The sequence below is a fragment of the Octopus bimaculoides genome, chromosome 1 (genome assembly GCF_046866305.1).
Source record: "Octopus bimaculoides isolate indiv1 chromosome 1, ASM4686630v1, whole genome shotgun sequence".
Lineage (NCBI taxonomy): Eukaryota > Metazoa > Mollusca > Cephalopoda > Octopoda > Octopodidae > Octopus > Octopus bimaculoides.
In genome coordinates, this window is record NC_142928.1 from 63,587,375 (window position 1) to 63,603,415 (window position 16,041).

Genomic DNA, 16,041 nt, shown 5'->3' on the forward strand with positions numbered 1-16,041 from the left:
CAGTCAAATCGTCCAACCCATGCTAGCATGGAAAGCGGACGTTAAACGATGATGATGATGATGATGATGATATTGTTAGTTTCAACAATCATTTTATTATATTCCACATTCTGAAACATTTTGAATTCACATTTAAAGAAAAAAAGAACAGACATTCTAACCCCCACCCCACCACTACCATTCACCATATCTTTCACAATTACAAAAAAAAAAACAAAAAAAAAACAAGTCGATCTGCAATAAACGAAATTAGAAATTTGAAAGAAGTTTCTATAAGTCAATAATTGCACTCATTTAAAATGTAGAAAAGAATATTTTTAATTGAAGAGAAGTAAAATGAGGCAAAAAAAATATTTTTATGCCATTGTCTGTCTAATAGTGAAAGGTTTTCATTTTGAATGAGAAAGGTGGAATAAACCAAAGGGCGTTGCGGAAGCTCTATCTGTTGCAAGTGTTAGAGTCTGACATATAGGTGACGAAGTTCTTAAATTTGTTGGCTGATAGAGCCTCATTGTAATTGAGGATAAGTTCAAAATCCTCTTAATGACGATTTTATATGGTAGTTAAAAGAAGAATGAATGCTGTACAAAATCAAGCAGATACTGCTGGAACAGCCTGGGCTATATCTGAGTGGAAGTAGACATTGCTGGCTTTGTTTTGCTTGGCTGAGAGGAAAATCATTCTAAAACATTCACACAATTCGGGTGCCTTCCTGAACTTAAAAAGCGAAACATTTTGTTACTGGCACTCATGTGAGAAAATTCGTTTTGGCAATGTGGTTGTCCCCCTTCTTTTTGGATGAAAGAATGGAAAACATGTACACCTGCACAGCTAACCCCATTTCAATCACAGCTGATATCATCTCATGAAAAGTAACTCTTCTTTCTCTCCTGAAGAATGTCATAACATTTCATCAGTTTTTCTGTTCTGCAATTTATCATCATCAAACAAACAAGGACAGTATATTTCCTCCAGCATAGAAGAGGCTATGCACTTCTAGTGAACATATCTGAGGAGTTGTCAATATTGCCAAATACAAGAGTCGGCATGGAACCATCAGTAACAATCTGTGTCTTATACTTACATGCATGCATGTATGCATAATACAACCAGTGTCGGTGTGTTCACGTTTCTCTAACTTAGCAGTTGGGTTAAAAAAAACTGATAGAATAAGTACCAGCCTTGAAAAAATAAAAGTTCTGGTGTTAATTCATGCGGCTAAAATTCTTCAGTGCTGTGCCCTAGTATGACCACAACCTTATGACTGGAACAAGTAAAAGATAAAAGATCAGTACGGTTATTTTCGTTTAATAGTTTTTTATGTGTGTTTAACATGCTAAACTACAGCTTTGCCTGTACATGACTTGATTGTTAACTCTTTACCTGCACGACCTCAAAGGCTATGCTGGTGCGAGGTTGAACCAACCACTTGCAGAGGCAGTCTGATTGATTTAAAAATCACCAAGGTAGAAGAGAAGAGTATGGTGCGTAAACCCCGTTTTCTTGCTAGTCAGGGTATCGACATTTACTGTTAAGACTAAGAAAGAAAGACATCTTGGTCAGAAACTGTTTAAAGAAAAGCACATAAATTCAACGTACAACAATCAGCCATCACACAGGTTTTCTGAAACCTGTCAGCGAGAGAGAGATTGAGAGAATAGCGGTGTATAGAATACGAACACAACGAATTATATTAAAGAGAGGGAGAGAAAGATAAAATAACGAAGACACATTGGTATAAATGTCTCTGAATTATAAATAGTTTTTATTTATTTCAAACCCTTACGTTTTACAAAATACAAATATTTACATTAATTTCAGACTCGTCTAATTATGCTGTTGTAATCTAAACAGCAGTTATATTAAATGCAGCCAGCATTAACCATCGATCTCATTCTTGTAAATAATAGTGAAAGTGCCGGTTTTATTAATGGAAAATTGATATCGTAGAATTTATTTAAATTTATATTGACCATGGGTAAAAGTGGCAAGAAAAATAAGAAACAAACTGCTGACGTGAAAGAAGCGGCTTCTAAAGATCCTAACAACGCATCGAAGAAAAACGTGCGGAATAAACCGAACTATAAGTATGATGATGTATTTCACACTTCTAATTTCCATTTACCCTTTAATTGAACGTATTTATTTAACTCATTGGTGCTCATACTATTTCACAGTTTATTGTGTATGTCTTATCACTTCTATCTATCTATCTATTTATCTATCTGTCTGTGTGTAGTTTTGTCTGTCCATTCTCAGTATTTAATTTACCCCCAAATGCCACTGGGGTCGACTTTACATTTCATCCTTTCTAGGTCGATAAAATAAGTAGCAGTTAAGTACAGGGTCGATGTCATCAACGTACCCCCCACCCACGAAATTGTTGTCTTGTATTTGATATTAATATTTAATTTACTTTCTTCCTTACACATACTGAACCTAATCTACTTCCAGTATCAGTGTGATCTCATCAGAAGTTAAATATAAACAATCGGTAAATCGAATCTTCTGTTTTAAATGATTTCACTTCGAATTGTACGAACACCACAAAACTCCAGTTCACGCCGTTATAATTTAGTGATTTTGTACCGATATGAAGAACCAATATTAAAGAATAAGGGATATGGTGTTGAAAAATGGCATACAGCACTTAAGGCGGAGGTAAAGAATACGCACGCCACCCGTTTTCGGCGTAACCCTAAACATCGGGTGTCCGTATTCTTTAATTTCACCGCACTTAGCTATATTTCTTTTCATTATTTTAATTGAGACTTCACATTTCTGAGCTTTGATATATTTCGGCATTGAAAAGGCTATGAAATGTAATGAAAAGGCTCCGAGATTTGAAACCGGAACGTAGAAAGACTAAATATAAACACCATGTCTTTTATCTGTTTCTGCTGATTTAATGACTTCGTTGCGTGCTGTTTAAACGAACGTCTATCTGCTTATTTAATCAATGCTTTACACGTATTATTTATAAGACCACTGTATACATGCTGTCAGGATAACGAAGGAACCTACGTGGTCGCTTGACAGGATCGCACGAAATAGTAACCAAATCTCCCTAGAATCACGTTTCTACTGTCTTCAAAAACGAAGTATAATGCAAAAGATATCTTATATGGCCTAGACATGGCAGCCGCGGTTGGAATGCTTTGTGATCGATGACTGTTGTTCTAGAGCTATACAGTAACACGTTTTTGAAATAGTCGCGACACTAGTCTACGAAAGAGCATCATGTCACTTGACCTGCTAGAAACAGCAGCTAAATCTCCCTCGAATCTATATCGTCTTAAAATGGAAGAACACATTGAATAACATAGTTCTTCATAGACTATCTGAAAAGAAAAGGGAGAGATCATCATGAGTGGAATGTCTTTTATCACAGGTCATTTCTATTAGGGATTTGTCGTCGTCTTATGTAGTTAGTCTGTATCGCCGATGTCTAGAATCGTTATCCTTCCCAGGTTTTTGTACTGAGCTGTCGAGATCTAGCTGTAGATTTCTAAGCACATCCTGGGTAAGCTGGGTGTCTACCCTGATTTCCTTGCATTGCTAACCAGCTGTGAATTAAGTATTTGTCCTGGTAACCGAGCTTTTCTTTATTCTTTGGACATGTGGAGGTTTCGCAGTCCCAATATTTCTTACATGTAGGGTGGTGAGCTGGTACAATCGTTAGCACGCCGGGCAAAATGCTGGATAAAATAAGTATCAGGTGAGAACCAGGGTTGATGTAATTGACTTACCCACTTCCATGAACTTGCTGGTCTATGCCAAAATTTGAAACCAATATTTCTTACATAGGCGCAGGAGCGGCTGTGTGGTAAGTAGCTTGCTTACCAACCACATGGTTCCGGGTTCAGTCCCACTGCGCGGCACCTTGGGCAAGTGTCTTCTACTATAGTCTCGGGCCGACCAAAGCCTTGTGAGTGGATTTGGTAGACGAAAACTGAAAGAAGCCCGTCGAATATATGTATATGCATATATATGTATGTTTGTGTGTCTGTGTTTGTCCCCCCCAACTTCGCTTGACAACCGATGCTGGTGTGTTTACGTCCCCGTAACTTAGCGGTTCGTCAAAAGGAGACCGATAGAATAAGTACTAGGCTTACAAAGAATAAGTCCTGGGGTCGATTTGCTCGACTAAAGGCAGTGCCCCAGCATGGCCGCAGTCAAATGACTGAAACAAGTAAAAGAGTATACATTCTGTAGGATGACAGTGTTCCTGACCATATCTTTCTAAGTAAAGTTTATGATCTTTTTCATCATGTATGCAAGCAGTTTTTTTATTTTTACTTGTTTGCAATGTAACATATGTCTTCATATCCTTACAATAGTTTGGATAAATACCATTGTTTGGAATATTTAACACTTCACTTGTACTGTAACACACTTCTTGTTATGCTGTTAACTTTATCAAACTTCTGAATAATGAGCTGACGTGCATTCTGTGATCTAGTTTGTCTCTAAACCTGCGGTTTTTGACTGTGGTCCATACGACCCTTGGGGATCCACGTGATTTTGTTGTTAAAATTTACATGCAATAAATTGGTCATGCTTCTACAATACACAAAATATTTTAACGATTTTCTATACAATTCCTAGATATTTATTTATCAAAATAGATGATTTTTTTTTTTAACATTGAATAGCTATGAGGGTTCACTTGAGTAAAATAGGGATCAAAGGGCTCCATAGGTATAAAATGGTTGAGAACCACTGTTTGTACTTCTTTGGTAGATTAAGTGGCTTACCTTTCCTAGCTTCTGCCCTTTGATGATGATGGGCTCAGGTCATGGTACTTGACTGACATCAGAACTTCATAGGCAGGGAACATCTCTCCTCTCTGGATGTTAATATTCAATGTAAACTTTGTAGCTACATTGCTAAAAGTATCTACTCTTCAAGTCCTCTACACTATGAGAACAAGGGCACAATTAACAAATAACATTCCTTTGTCTGGTCTTAGTTTTTTTCCTTTGAGATGCAACATTTTAAACAGGTTGGCATCTTGTCTTGTCTGTATGCTTCTACACCTGCAGTTGGGTTGGATGATACTTCCTCAAACTTCATTAATAGAAAGAGTGAAAATAATGTAGATGCCAGCACACTACCCTCCTTGGTTTTAAGACATAAGCAAAAAAGCTAAATTCAACTGTGTAACTGAATCCTCATGTCAGCATGTAGGGAGTTAATCATATGAATGAACTTTTCCAAATATCCAAATCTGTTGAGTACTTGCTGCAGACTCAGCCAGTCTACTGAGCTGAATGTCTTTGTGAAGTCAAAGAAGACCACACACAGTACCTTCTTCCATTCCACACATTTCTTCTAAGTCTGTCAAAGTCAAAATATGTCTGTGGTGTTTCTTTCCCTTCTGAACCACATTGAGTTTCTGACAGAACTACTGTTATTTTCTCAATAAGTCTGTTGAGTGAGTAATACTCTTGCAAAGCACTTCTTGATAATAATGTGAAACCCCTTGATAGTCTTGCATTCATGCCTCTTGCTCTTCTTGAATATGAGGATGATGCTAATATCCTACCAGTCTAGTGTGATGTCACCAGCCTCTCATAATTCCAGTGTCAACTGGTGGAGATCTAATTGGTTAGTCTTCTCTATTTTTTCTGCTGGGATCCTGTCAACTCCTGGCAACTTTCTACACAAAAGTGTCCTAGCTACAACCAACACCTCTTCTACACTTGGTGGATTATGTTTCAATATATTGGCCATACTGTATGTTATATTTTTCGAGGTTCCCTACTCAGCATACTCTGTTGAATTAAGCATTTGGTAGAAGTCCTCATCAGCTGAACGGCACCTCTCTTCTACGGTCTGTATACATCTTCTAGTTCAGCATAAAAGCTACACATATCAAAGTCTGCAGCAGTTTGCAGTTTAATTGCTTTGTTTGTTTCCCACTACTTCAACTCCGCCTAGCAAATATACTCTTGCAGCCTTCTCTGAATTTAGCAGAGCTTGAACGAGTTTGAAGCCTTAATTAGGGTTTAGGGTAAGGGTAAAGATCCCCTTTGGTCATGAATGATCATGGATTTGCACCTAGAAAGTTACCCTCCAAGGCACAACTCTAGGCAAGATTGTTTATGAAAGCCCAGCAGTCGCCCATGCATACCAGCCTCCCCTTTTCATGCCACCAATATTATCCAAGCAAAAGGCAAAGGCTGATACAGCTTGGCACCAGTGCTGTCACAATTCATTTCTACAGCTGAGGGAACTGGAGCAATGCAAAATAAAGTGTCTTGTTCAAGAACACAACACACCACCCAGTCTGGGAATCAAACTTATTACCTTTTGATTGTGAGCCCGACACTCTAACCACTGAGCCATGTGCCTTCACCAAATTAGGGTTTACTTGTAAATTAAACAGTGACATGTTCTCTAGACTACCTACATGTTTGCATTTATCATCTAAAGACATGTCCATCATAACATTCAAATTTTAGGATTTCCTTTATTTTTAAAAATAATAGGGCCTTAAATGAGTTATTGGTTCAGTGGTCTAAGTAAGTAATTAAGTGAAGTTTCCTTCTCGAGTTGTACTGACTCATAAGGGCCCAGTTTCCATGGTGTGTATATTCCCCCACCTGGATGAGATGCTGGTCCGTCGCAAGATTATTCATTTTTGCCAGCTGAGTGAACTGGAGCAACCTGAGACAAAGTGTTTTGCTCAAGAACACAATGCATCGCCCAGTCCAGGAATTGAAACTACAATCTTACGATCACGAATCCAGCACCCTAATCACTAAGCCACATGCCTCACTAGTGCAGTCTGTCAGAGTTAAATCCCATCTCCACATTGGAATTATGAGTAAGTTAAATAAAATTGTTCAACTAGTGACTAAATCTATGTTGCAGTCTAGGCTCACCAAGATCAACTAATTATCTGGTCTGTAAAGAAATGCACTTTTCAGGATCTTTGAGACTGTTCAGGAAAAGGAAGAAGTTATTCTCAGATAGGAGAAGTGGTCTAAATGCTTGCAATAAATGAACTTCCTGAAAGGCACCCATCAATCATGGTGGTGATGACCAAACAATAGACTAAGTCTGCTACCAACAAACAGGAATTGTTCCTTTGATGAGTTTCTGCACAGTTTTTGTCTACCAAATTTCATTTACAAGCCTTTGGTTGACTTGAAATTATGCCAGCAGACATTTGTCCAAAGTGTCATGCTGTAGTAATGAAACTGAAATGATGTAGTGAATGTCTTAACTACTTATATATATAAAAATAATACATAAATGCGCCCTTTTAAAGCCTAGCCAGGCTCATGGGCCCAGTTTCTCGGTTTCAATGGCATATGTATTCCCCAGTTGGACGGGACGCCAGTCTATCGCAGTGTTACTCACTTTTGCCAGCTAAGTGGAGTGGAGCAACATGAAATGAAGTGTTTTGCTCAAGAACACAACGCGTCGCCCGGTCCAGGAATCGAAACCACAATCTTACGATCATGATGCTGACACCCTAACCACTAAGCCACGCGCTTCCACTACTTATATATATATATATATCTTCAGTCAATTATATATATGTATGTATGTCCCCAAGTCTCTCACTGCCAGTGACTCTAGGATTGCAGTGACTTCGGGTCTTGTATATGCAGGCTGCAGTGCATTTGTGAGCTGATCGTGGAGTGCTTGAAATTTTCTAGCGGTAGTGAGTTCTTTCATATGACCAAAACATGTCTGCAGCTGTCGGTAAACTGCTGATAATTAATCTCACTTCAGATTGCAGTGTATATTTCTAAATTCGGGGGTTGTCTCCCTTGCTTTTCTTCAGTGGAAAGATAATTTGTTGTCATCATTATAGGGCTAATTTTAATTAAAATTCCCCGGTTGCTTGGTCCGCTACTTCAAATATGTTAGCGCTCATGCTACTATACATAGATGAGCTAAATTATTCAGTGGATTTTAAAACAAGTCTTAATGTTTTTTTTTTATGAGACAAGGGACATTGTTATATATGTCTTGTTATTTTAATGGATTTCTATTAAACGCCAGAAATAGGAGAGAGCCGACCTCAATGCCTTATAATGTTTGGTCTTATTTATCACACTTCTGTGTTCAGTGTCCTTTTCCTAATCCTTTTGTAGTTAATATCATTCATGCTACAGTCGATGCAAGCGACTGCACGACACCCCTTATATATTTGGCCTTGAGCCATAAGAACTGCATTTTTTTTTTTTTGTGTAGTGAATCTAAAGAGTAAAAAACTGCCCTGTAAAAACTCCGTCACAAGCTTTAACGTGAATCACAAACTCAGGATTGCATGAAGTGGTCATCCTATCGTCATTGAGCCAACGCAGAATCAGACGTGAATTCAAGGATTATCTCCCCTTTCGTATACTATTTGGTACTTGTGAACCCCATAAACATTCGCTGTTTAAAAAATACTTTTATAGAAATTTCTTTCAAAATTGCTAATTTGTTTTTCATGCTTTAACTTGTGTAGGTTGAACTATGTAAAATGTTCGAGAAAGAAACCTAGCTCTTTCTTGCAATACATATGAATGCTTACATATGAATGTAGGCGCAGGAGTGGCTGTGTGGTAAGTAGCTTGCTTACCAACCACATGGTTCCGGGTTCATACCCATGCGTGGCACCTTGGGCAAGTGTCTTCTATTATAGCCTCGGGCCGACCAAAGCCTTGTGAGTGGATTTGGTAGACGGAAACTGAAAGAAGCCCGTCGTATATATGTATATATATATATATATGTATGTGTGTATATGTTTGTGTGTCTGTGTTTGTCCCCCCAACATCGCTTGACAACCGATGCTGGTGTGTTTACGTCCCCGTAACTTAGCGGTTTGGCAAAAGAGACCGATAGAATAAGTACTAGGCTTACAAAGAATAAGTCCTGGGGTCGATTTGCTCAATTAAAGGCAGTGCTCCAGCATGGCTGCAGTTAAATGACTGAAACAAGTAAATGAGTAAAGAGTATACATCTAAAGCAGCCTTTTTTCAGGGGCCCTTAAAATACTATTGTGGATAATTTACTGTTTTATTACATGGACCCTCCTAGGCTATATGGATCCCGGTTGAGAAACACTGTCTTAATCGGTCATTGTGATGATTTTTTCTTCTCAGTATGGATGTAATTGATTGTACCATCACGTTTCCAGTGAAGAACCATGTGTGTGCACTTATCAGCTAGCAGCTTCCAACCTCATGGCTATCCGCTGCATGTGCTGGTACAGACATGTCTTCTGCCTTCCACCAGATCATCCTACCAGGGCCTTACTCTTGTTCGATGCAGCAGCGGCGGGCTGGATGAGGCCCCAAGTTAGGCCCCACACCAGACGGATGGATATGATTGGGGAAGATCTCCAGAGGCTCATCTTGAAGGATGTAGAGGGGCAGCAATGAGGAGCACTTGTGGACCTGCTTGGCTCTATGCACAATGATGCCTCTGGGATCACTAACCTGGAATTAACACGGCTCTACCAACTGAGAGCATGAAACAGCAAGCAGCAGCAGAATGTCTAGTTCCATGATATTAGTGCCCATGTTGCATGGAGTGTTACTGCCACTCTATGGTCCTACAAGGAACCAAATGTGCATCACAGATTCAGATTTCAATGACCAATAATGCCACACAATGACCTTATTATAACTGTAGTTAAATAAAACTAACAGTTGTCATTAATCTCTATTTGATAATAAGGGAAGTTTCCAGTTTCAGTAGACAAATAGTCAGTGGTCCACTTATAGCCCATTTTCATTTCATTTTCTCTTGTGAAAGGCACAAAAAAAAAAATAATCTTGTTTGCCCCTCTTCCATAAAACTGAAGAGAACACAGTTGCCACTACCATTGTGTGAGAAAGTTAAATCTTAGATGACCCACTTTGCTCTAACTTGGCTGATTGTGGTTGTTTTGAGTCTTGTTATTTATTCTGTTCATGTGCAAGAAAGGTATGTCTCTGATTGTTTGCTTTACTTTTCTCTAACTTGGTTAGTTGTAGTTGTTTAAACCCCAGTCAAACATATCTATGGTCTAAACTAAAGGAGTTTCCTGGTATGACCATCCTGCCATGTTTGTTTTTCAAGTGTAATGTTTCTAAGATCACATTATTCAGAATGTTTCTTTTTTTTTTATTTAAGAAAGTGAGGTGTAATTTGAGAGGTTTAGCTGCTATTTCTAGGAGGTTGAGTAACCACAGATTCCATTGCTAGCTGAAGTTCTATGTACTATAGTGGTGGTATAGCTCAGCACTGTAAATTTGAGAAGTATTTTTTCTGTTGGCTTGCAGGGCTGAATAAAAATCGTTTTGTAAGCTTGGAAATGTCAAATTGAAACCATTACAGAATAATCTTCTTTTGAATAGCTACCAGCACAGAGACCGGACTGTTGGTTGTATCTCAAAGCACTTTCATGTATCTGATTCCTTTGAGTCTGAGCCATAAATTTCTTTAGAATTATTACTTCATTCCATCATTAAGCTCATAGCTAAAATGCATTTATTTATTTATTTTTTAGTTATTTATAAATTTATTTATTTATTCATATTTATTATAATTTTATTGACAGTGATTTTGAATTTTTTTTGCTGAAGGTGAGAACTGGAGGAGATTGGTTCTGTATGTTGAGATACAGTTCATACATTCAAGTAACCCTCCCCACTTGTCGATTTCCAAACCTTCCTTAATATATTGATTTCCAAACCTTCCTTAACCCTTTCGTTACCAACCAGGCTGAAACTGGCTCTGGCTCTGAGTACAAATGTCTTGTTTTTATAAGTTTTGAATTAAAATCTTCCACCAAACCTTAGTCACAATTTATGTTCCTAACACTAGCTGAATGATAACTAAGTCATTTTACTAAATTCTTTGTTATATTTGAAGTAATTGAAAGAAACACAAAGCATCTCAAAATAAACACAGTAACAAACGGGTTAATATATTGATTTCCAAACCTTCCTTAGTATATTTCTTCCTCTTTATCCACAGATTGATACTTAAAATTTGTTGCATGTATCTTCATTTCTCACATTGAAGAAGCTACACATTCAGGAAAACTTTCAAGTGACTATTAATAAAATACTAACATAGGCACAAGGCCATAGATTTGAGGGAGGAGGTTTGTATTAAAATGACTTCAGTACTTCACTGATATTTTATTTTATTTACCCTAGAAGGATGTAAGAGAAATGCAATACCAAGCAGTGGCTTTCATGGCTTCTAATTTTAACTGATTAGAAATGTTATTATGTACATTGTTTTGTTTTGGTATAAAAGATAGGCTACAGCAAATATTCTGCTCAGTACCACAGATTTGCTTGTCAGTTGCTTGACCTTAACCAGTTGAGAATGTCCCTTAGTGGCTGATGATATGTGCATCTCTGATCACTAGCTGAAGTAGTGGGGGAGCATCATAACCATGTGTTGAGAGGAATTCTTTGGGGTTTGGATAATTCACCTTTGGAAACATGGGTGTTTCATTCAACATCCTTAAACAACCCTTATTCAGGGACCTTTTGAGCTGGATGGGCTACTCGACCTGAAGAAAATTTTAACTGGGCCCCACCTGCAAGGTCATGCACTATTTATCTTGATATGAGATCACTATGTCTTGCACATGTGGTTGTGATGCATGTGCCTGGTGTACCGTTATCAGACGGGTAGCCATGATGGTTATACTGGGCTTCGTACATTTTACCCTGGTGTCACTTTGTTGGCATGCACTGCTCTCTCACTCAATAATAATAATAATTACAAGAGCACTCAGAGAGCGCAAACTTCTGTCAAGGCAACACCAACATCCTCTCGACGATTAGCCAGAGATGATTTTTAAAATGAGAATATCTGAAATAAACTTGACTGCTCTCACAAACGAGAATACTAAAAATGAACCTGGCCGCTCTCAAATATTAAATATAAAAAAATGGGAAAATAATCCAGAATCCTTGTCCAGTACCAGATCGATCCCACAATCTAATCAGTTTGTGCCAGCCACGAGGCCAAACATCTCTGAAAGTTTCATCTGAATCCATTCAGCAGTTCTTGAGATATCCTGTCCACGGACAAACAATCAAACAAACATGACTGAAAAACAATATCCCCCACCTTTGCTGAGGCAGAGGTAATAATAATAATCACAATAATAATCCTTTCTACTATAGGCACAAGGCCTAAAATTTTAGGGCAGGGGTCTAATCGATTACATTGACCCCAATGCGTAACTGGTTCTTAATTTATTGATCCCGTAAAGATGAAGGGCAAAGTTGACCATGATGGAATTTGAACTCCAACCATAGCAACAGGCGAATTACCGCTAAGCATTTCATCCGGCGTGCCAAAGATTCTGCCAGCTCACCTCCTTAATAATAATAATAATAAAAATTGATTTCTAATTTTGGCACAGGGCCAGCAATTTCAGGGAAGGGGTGCAAGTCAATTATGTTAGCCCCAGTGCTCAACTGGTACTTGCTTCAGTGACTCCAAAAGGAAGAAAGGCGAAGTTGACTTTAGTGGAATAAATCATAATAAATATTAGACTCTGTGTTCTATTGAGTTCTTTATTCAGTCAGTGTTTGTTTTGTTTGTGTGTATAAAAGCACTAAATTTTTACCTTATTTTTCTATATTATTTTAAAAACATTTTTCAGAACCAACTGGCAGAATGTGATGCTAGCCAAAATTGGTGTTTTGGGGACAGCTTTTTTAGTTTCTGTAGTGGCATTGATATTTTCTACCTCAAATGAACAACAGCCAGTTTTTGCTGGTGCTAAAGAAGGCCATGAAAAACTTGTTGCTGAAATACCATGTTCCAAGGATTATGTTTCTGAACCATTCAAAGGTGAGTTACTTTGACAACAATAATATCAGGGGTTTTTTTTTTACCCCTTCCTTTCTTGTTTATAATTTTATTGCAACTTTCTATATACTTCCAAATGTGTGTTAATGTACATATGTAGACCTGTATGTATTGTATTTGTGTAGTGCTGGTGCTATGTAAAAAGCAATGGTGATGGTGCCATGTGTGGCTATGTGCTAAGAAGTTTGCTTCCCAACCACATGGCTCTGGGTTCAATCCCACTGTGTGGCACCTTGGACAAGTGTCTTCTACTATAGCTTCAGGCCAAACAAAGCCTTGTGAGTGGATTTGGTAGACGGAAGCTGAAAGAAGCCTGTCATATACATATATATATATATATATATATATATATATATATATAATGTAACCACATGTGAATCGTTGGTGATTTTTTTTCCCTTTGTCTTCCTTTTCTCTTGGACTTTCCTCTGTCTCCTGTTTCTGAAGAAGAGCTTTGCTTGAAACGTAAAACCACCTTTCTTTCCATCCCTGAGCATCTGCTAATACTTTACATATACCATGTCCTTGTGTTGTTGCTTTTTTGTATTTGTTCTTTGTTTTGGGGGATTTACTATATATATATATATATATATATATATATATATATGGGGGGGGGGGGGTCTGTTTGAGTTTGTCCCTAACTCCACTTGACAACCAATGTTGGTATGTTTACATTCCTGTAACTTAGCAGTTTGGCAAAGGAGCCCAATAGAATAAATACCAGGCTTAAATAGAAAATATGTACTGGGGTCAATTAGATCGTCTAAAATTTCTCAAGGCAGTGCCCTAGCATAACCACGGTCTGATGACTGATACAACAGCTAACGACAAGCAAATATTGCAAGCCCAGTACTCAACCTTTACTGTTGTCTTACCATTAAAATACCTGGATTCTAATGAATCCTGCAACTGAATGTGTGTGTGTGTGTAGTGTCTTTGTGTCTGTGTTTGACTCCCACCACTGATTGACAACTGATTTTAGTGTGTTTATAACCCCATAACTTAGTGGTTCAGCAAAAAGAGACCAATAGTACCAGTCTTAAAAAAAATGAAATTAAAAAATAATTACTGGGGCCAATTCATTTGACTAAGAATTCTTTAAGGCGGTGCCCCAACATGGCTGCTGTCTAATAACTAAAACAATTGAAAGGTAAAAGATAGATTATGTTTCTTTGTAGCATTAATCCTGTCTTTATAACGTACCTACATTAATGTGATGATCATATATTTTCCATTAGCAACGTTAGTGAAGTGAACTTGTTTCTTGGTCTCCATTGCCCACCACTCATTCTGGTATCATCATCATCATCGTCCAATGTCTGCTTTCCATGCTGGCATGGGTTGGACAGTTTGACTGAGGACTGGCCAGTCAGGAGGCTGCACCAGGCTCCAGTCTGATCTGGCAAGGTTTCTACAGCTTGATGTCCTTCCTAACGCCGACCACTCCGAGAGTGTAGTGGGTGCTTGTTACATGCCACCGGCATGAGAGCCAGACAGGTGGCACTGGCATCAACCATGTTCGGATGGTGCTTTTTATGTGCCACCGGCATGGGAGCCAGTCAGGTGGCACTGACATCAACCACGTTTGGCTGGTGCTTTTTACGTGCCATCGCCATGGGAGCCAGTTAGGTGGCACTGGCATCAACCACATTTGGCTGGTGCTTTTTATGTGCTACCGGCATGGGAGCCAGTCAGGCGGCACTGGCATCGACCACATTCAGATGGTGCTTTTTATGTGCCGCTGGAAGTAGTAACTATTAGATTGTCTGTGGTAAGATGATGAGTTGGCTGAATCATTAACATGCTGGGCAGAATGCTTAACAGCATTTTGTTTTTCTTTACATTCAGCTTGAATGCCACCAGAGCTGACTTTGCCTTTCATCCTTTTCGGGGTCAATAAAATAAATACCATTTGAACACTAGCGTCGATGTAATTGACTTACTCCCTCCCCAAAACTGCTGGCCTTGTGCCAAATTTGAAACTAATATTCTTTTCTAATTTTGGGGGAGGGAGTGCCAGTCAGTTAGATCGATCCCAGTACGCAACTGGTATTTAATTTATCGACCTTGAAAGGATGAAAGGTAAAGTTGACCTTGGCGGAATTTGAACTTAGAATGTAAAGACAGATGAAATGCCGCTAAGCATTTCACCTGGTGTGCTAATGTTTCTGCCGGCTTGCTGGCTTAAAATTTGAAACTAATATTAAATTCTTTGTGGACTGGTGTTGATATAATTGGTTAAAAATTTGTTTTTTGTCCTATGTTCTGATATTTTTGCTGATTCTCTGCCTATAAAACATTATGAAAATAATGACATAGTTTTTTATATTTTTTTAAACTGTTGTTTTATTTGTGTTTTAACCATTTATTTCTTCCTCATTCAGGCTGCATTCCATCCCAATGTAAAAGAGTTGTGTTGGACCACATGGTGACTATAGATGAAGCAAAATCTCTATTACGGTGAGTTGGTTTCTTTTTATGTCCTTAAATGGAGAGAGCAATGTGTATAATGTTTGCATAATCTCTTAATTGACAAAATAAGGTAATTGGGAGCAGAAAATTATTCCTAAAAATCATTCTACTTGTGATGGAAATGTAGGTCTTGAGCCAGTAATGCTACTTCTCTGTCATGATCCAGCTTGCTAGAAATAGCAACCAAATCTCCCTCAATCCATGCCTTATCTTAAAAACTGAAAGACACATTGGATAATGTAGTCCTATTTATGCTGTGCTTGAGAAAATGAAGCAGTTATGGTTGGAATGTATTTTGATCAGAGATATGCTTGTTCAGAAGCTGACCTAGGGGTAAACCACAACAGCATGTTACAGATGTTATGAATGGGTACAAATGTTTGGGCATTGGCAATTTGGCATGGCTGACTGGTCATTGAGCCTGTTTTGGAAACAGGACTTTTAAGCTCAAGAGGCAAACACACTCACATACACACATGTATGCAGAAATATACACATACAATTAGCAAAATGGAGAGAGAGAGACTACAATTTATTAATTGAACACAACTGACATACATACTTTCCCCCTCCTCATACAGATAAAGAGAAATATGCTTACATAGGAAAAGAGAGAAACATCAAAGCATCTGATATCAAATAAGTCAGTATTAGATCAGCAATACACAACAGGTGGAGCCTCAATCACTACTTAACCTTTAAGCGTTCAGAATTACTCTGTCAGATGTAATG

At 38.2% G+C, this 16,041-nt stretch overlaps 1 protein-coding gene across 3 annotated transcripts in view; it reads left to right on the top strand.

Annotated features, from left to right (window-relative positions):
* The first annotated feature begins 391 nt into the window (after nucleotides 1–391).
* The window catches only part of LOC106882037 (2-oxoglutarate and iron-dependent oxygenase domain-containing protein 3), a 42,406-nt gene continuing 26,756 nt past the window's right edge, over nucleotides 392–16,041 (top strand). Inside the window, exons 1-3 of one of the 3 annotated variants that reach the window (XM_014932593.3) lie at nucleotides 392–2,087; nucleotides 12,629–12,819; nucleotides 15,222–15,297. In XM_014932593.3, the coding sequence (XP_014788079.1) occupies nucleotides 1,975–2,087; nucleotides 12,629–12,819; nucleotides 15,222–15,297 (380 nt within the window). In that variant the 5' untranslated portion in view covers nucleotides 392–1,974. Of the gene's footprint in view, nucleotides 2,088–9,844; nucleotides 9,937–12,628; nucleotides 12,820–15,221; nucleotides 15,298–16,041 lie in introns of those variants that run through there. The other 2 variants (XM_014932594.3, XM_052967183.1) reach the window with 2 other exon arrangements.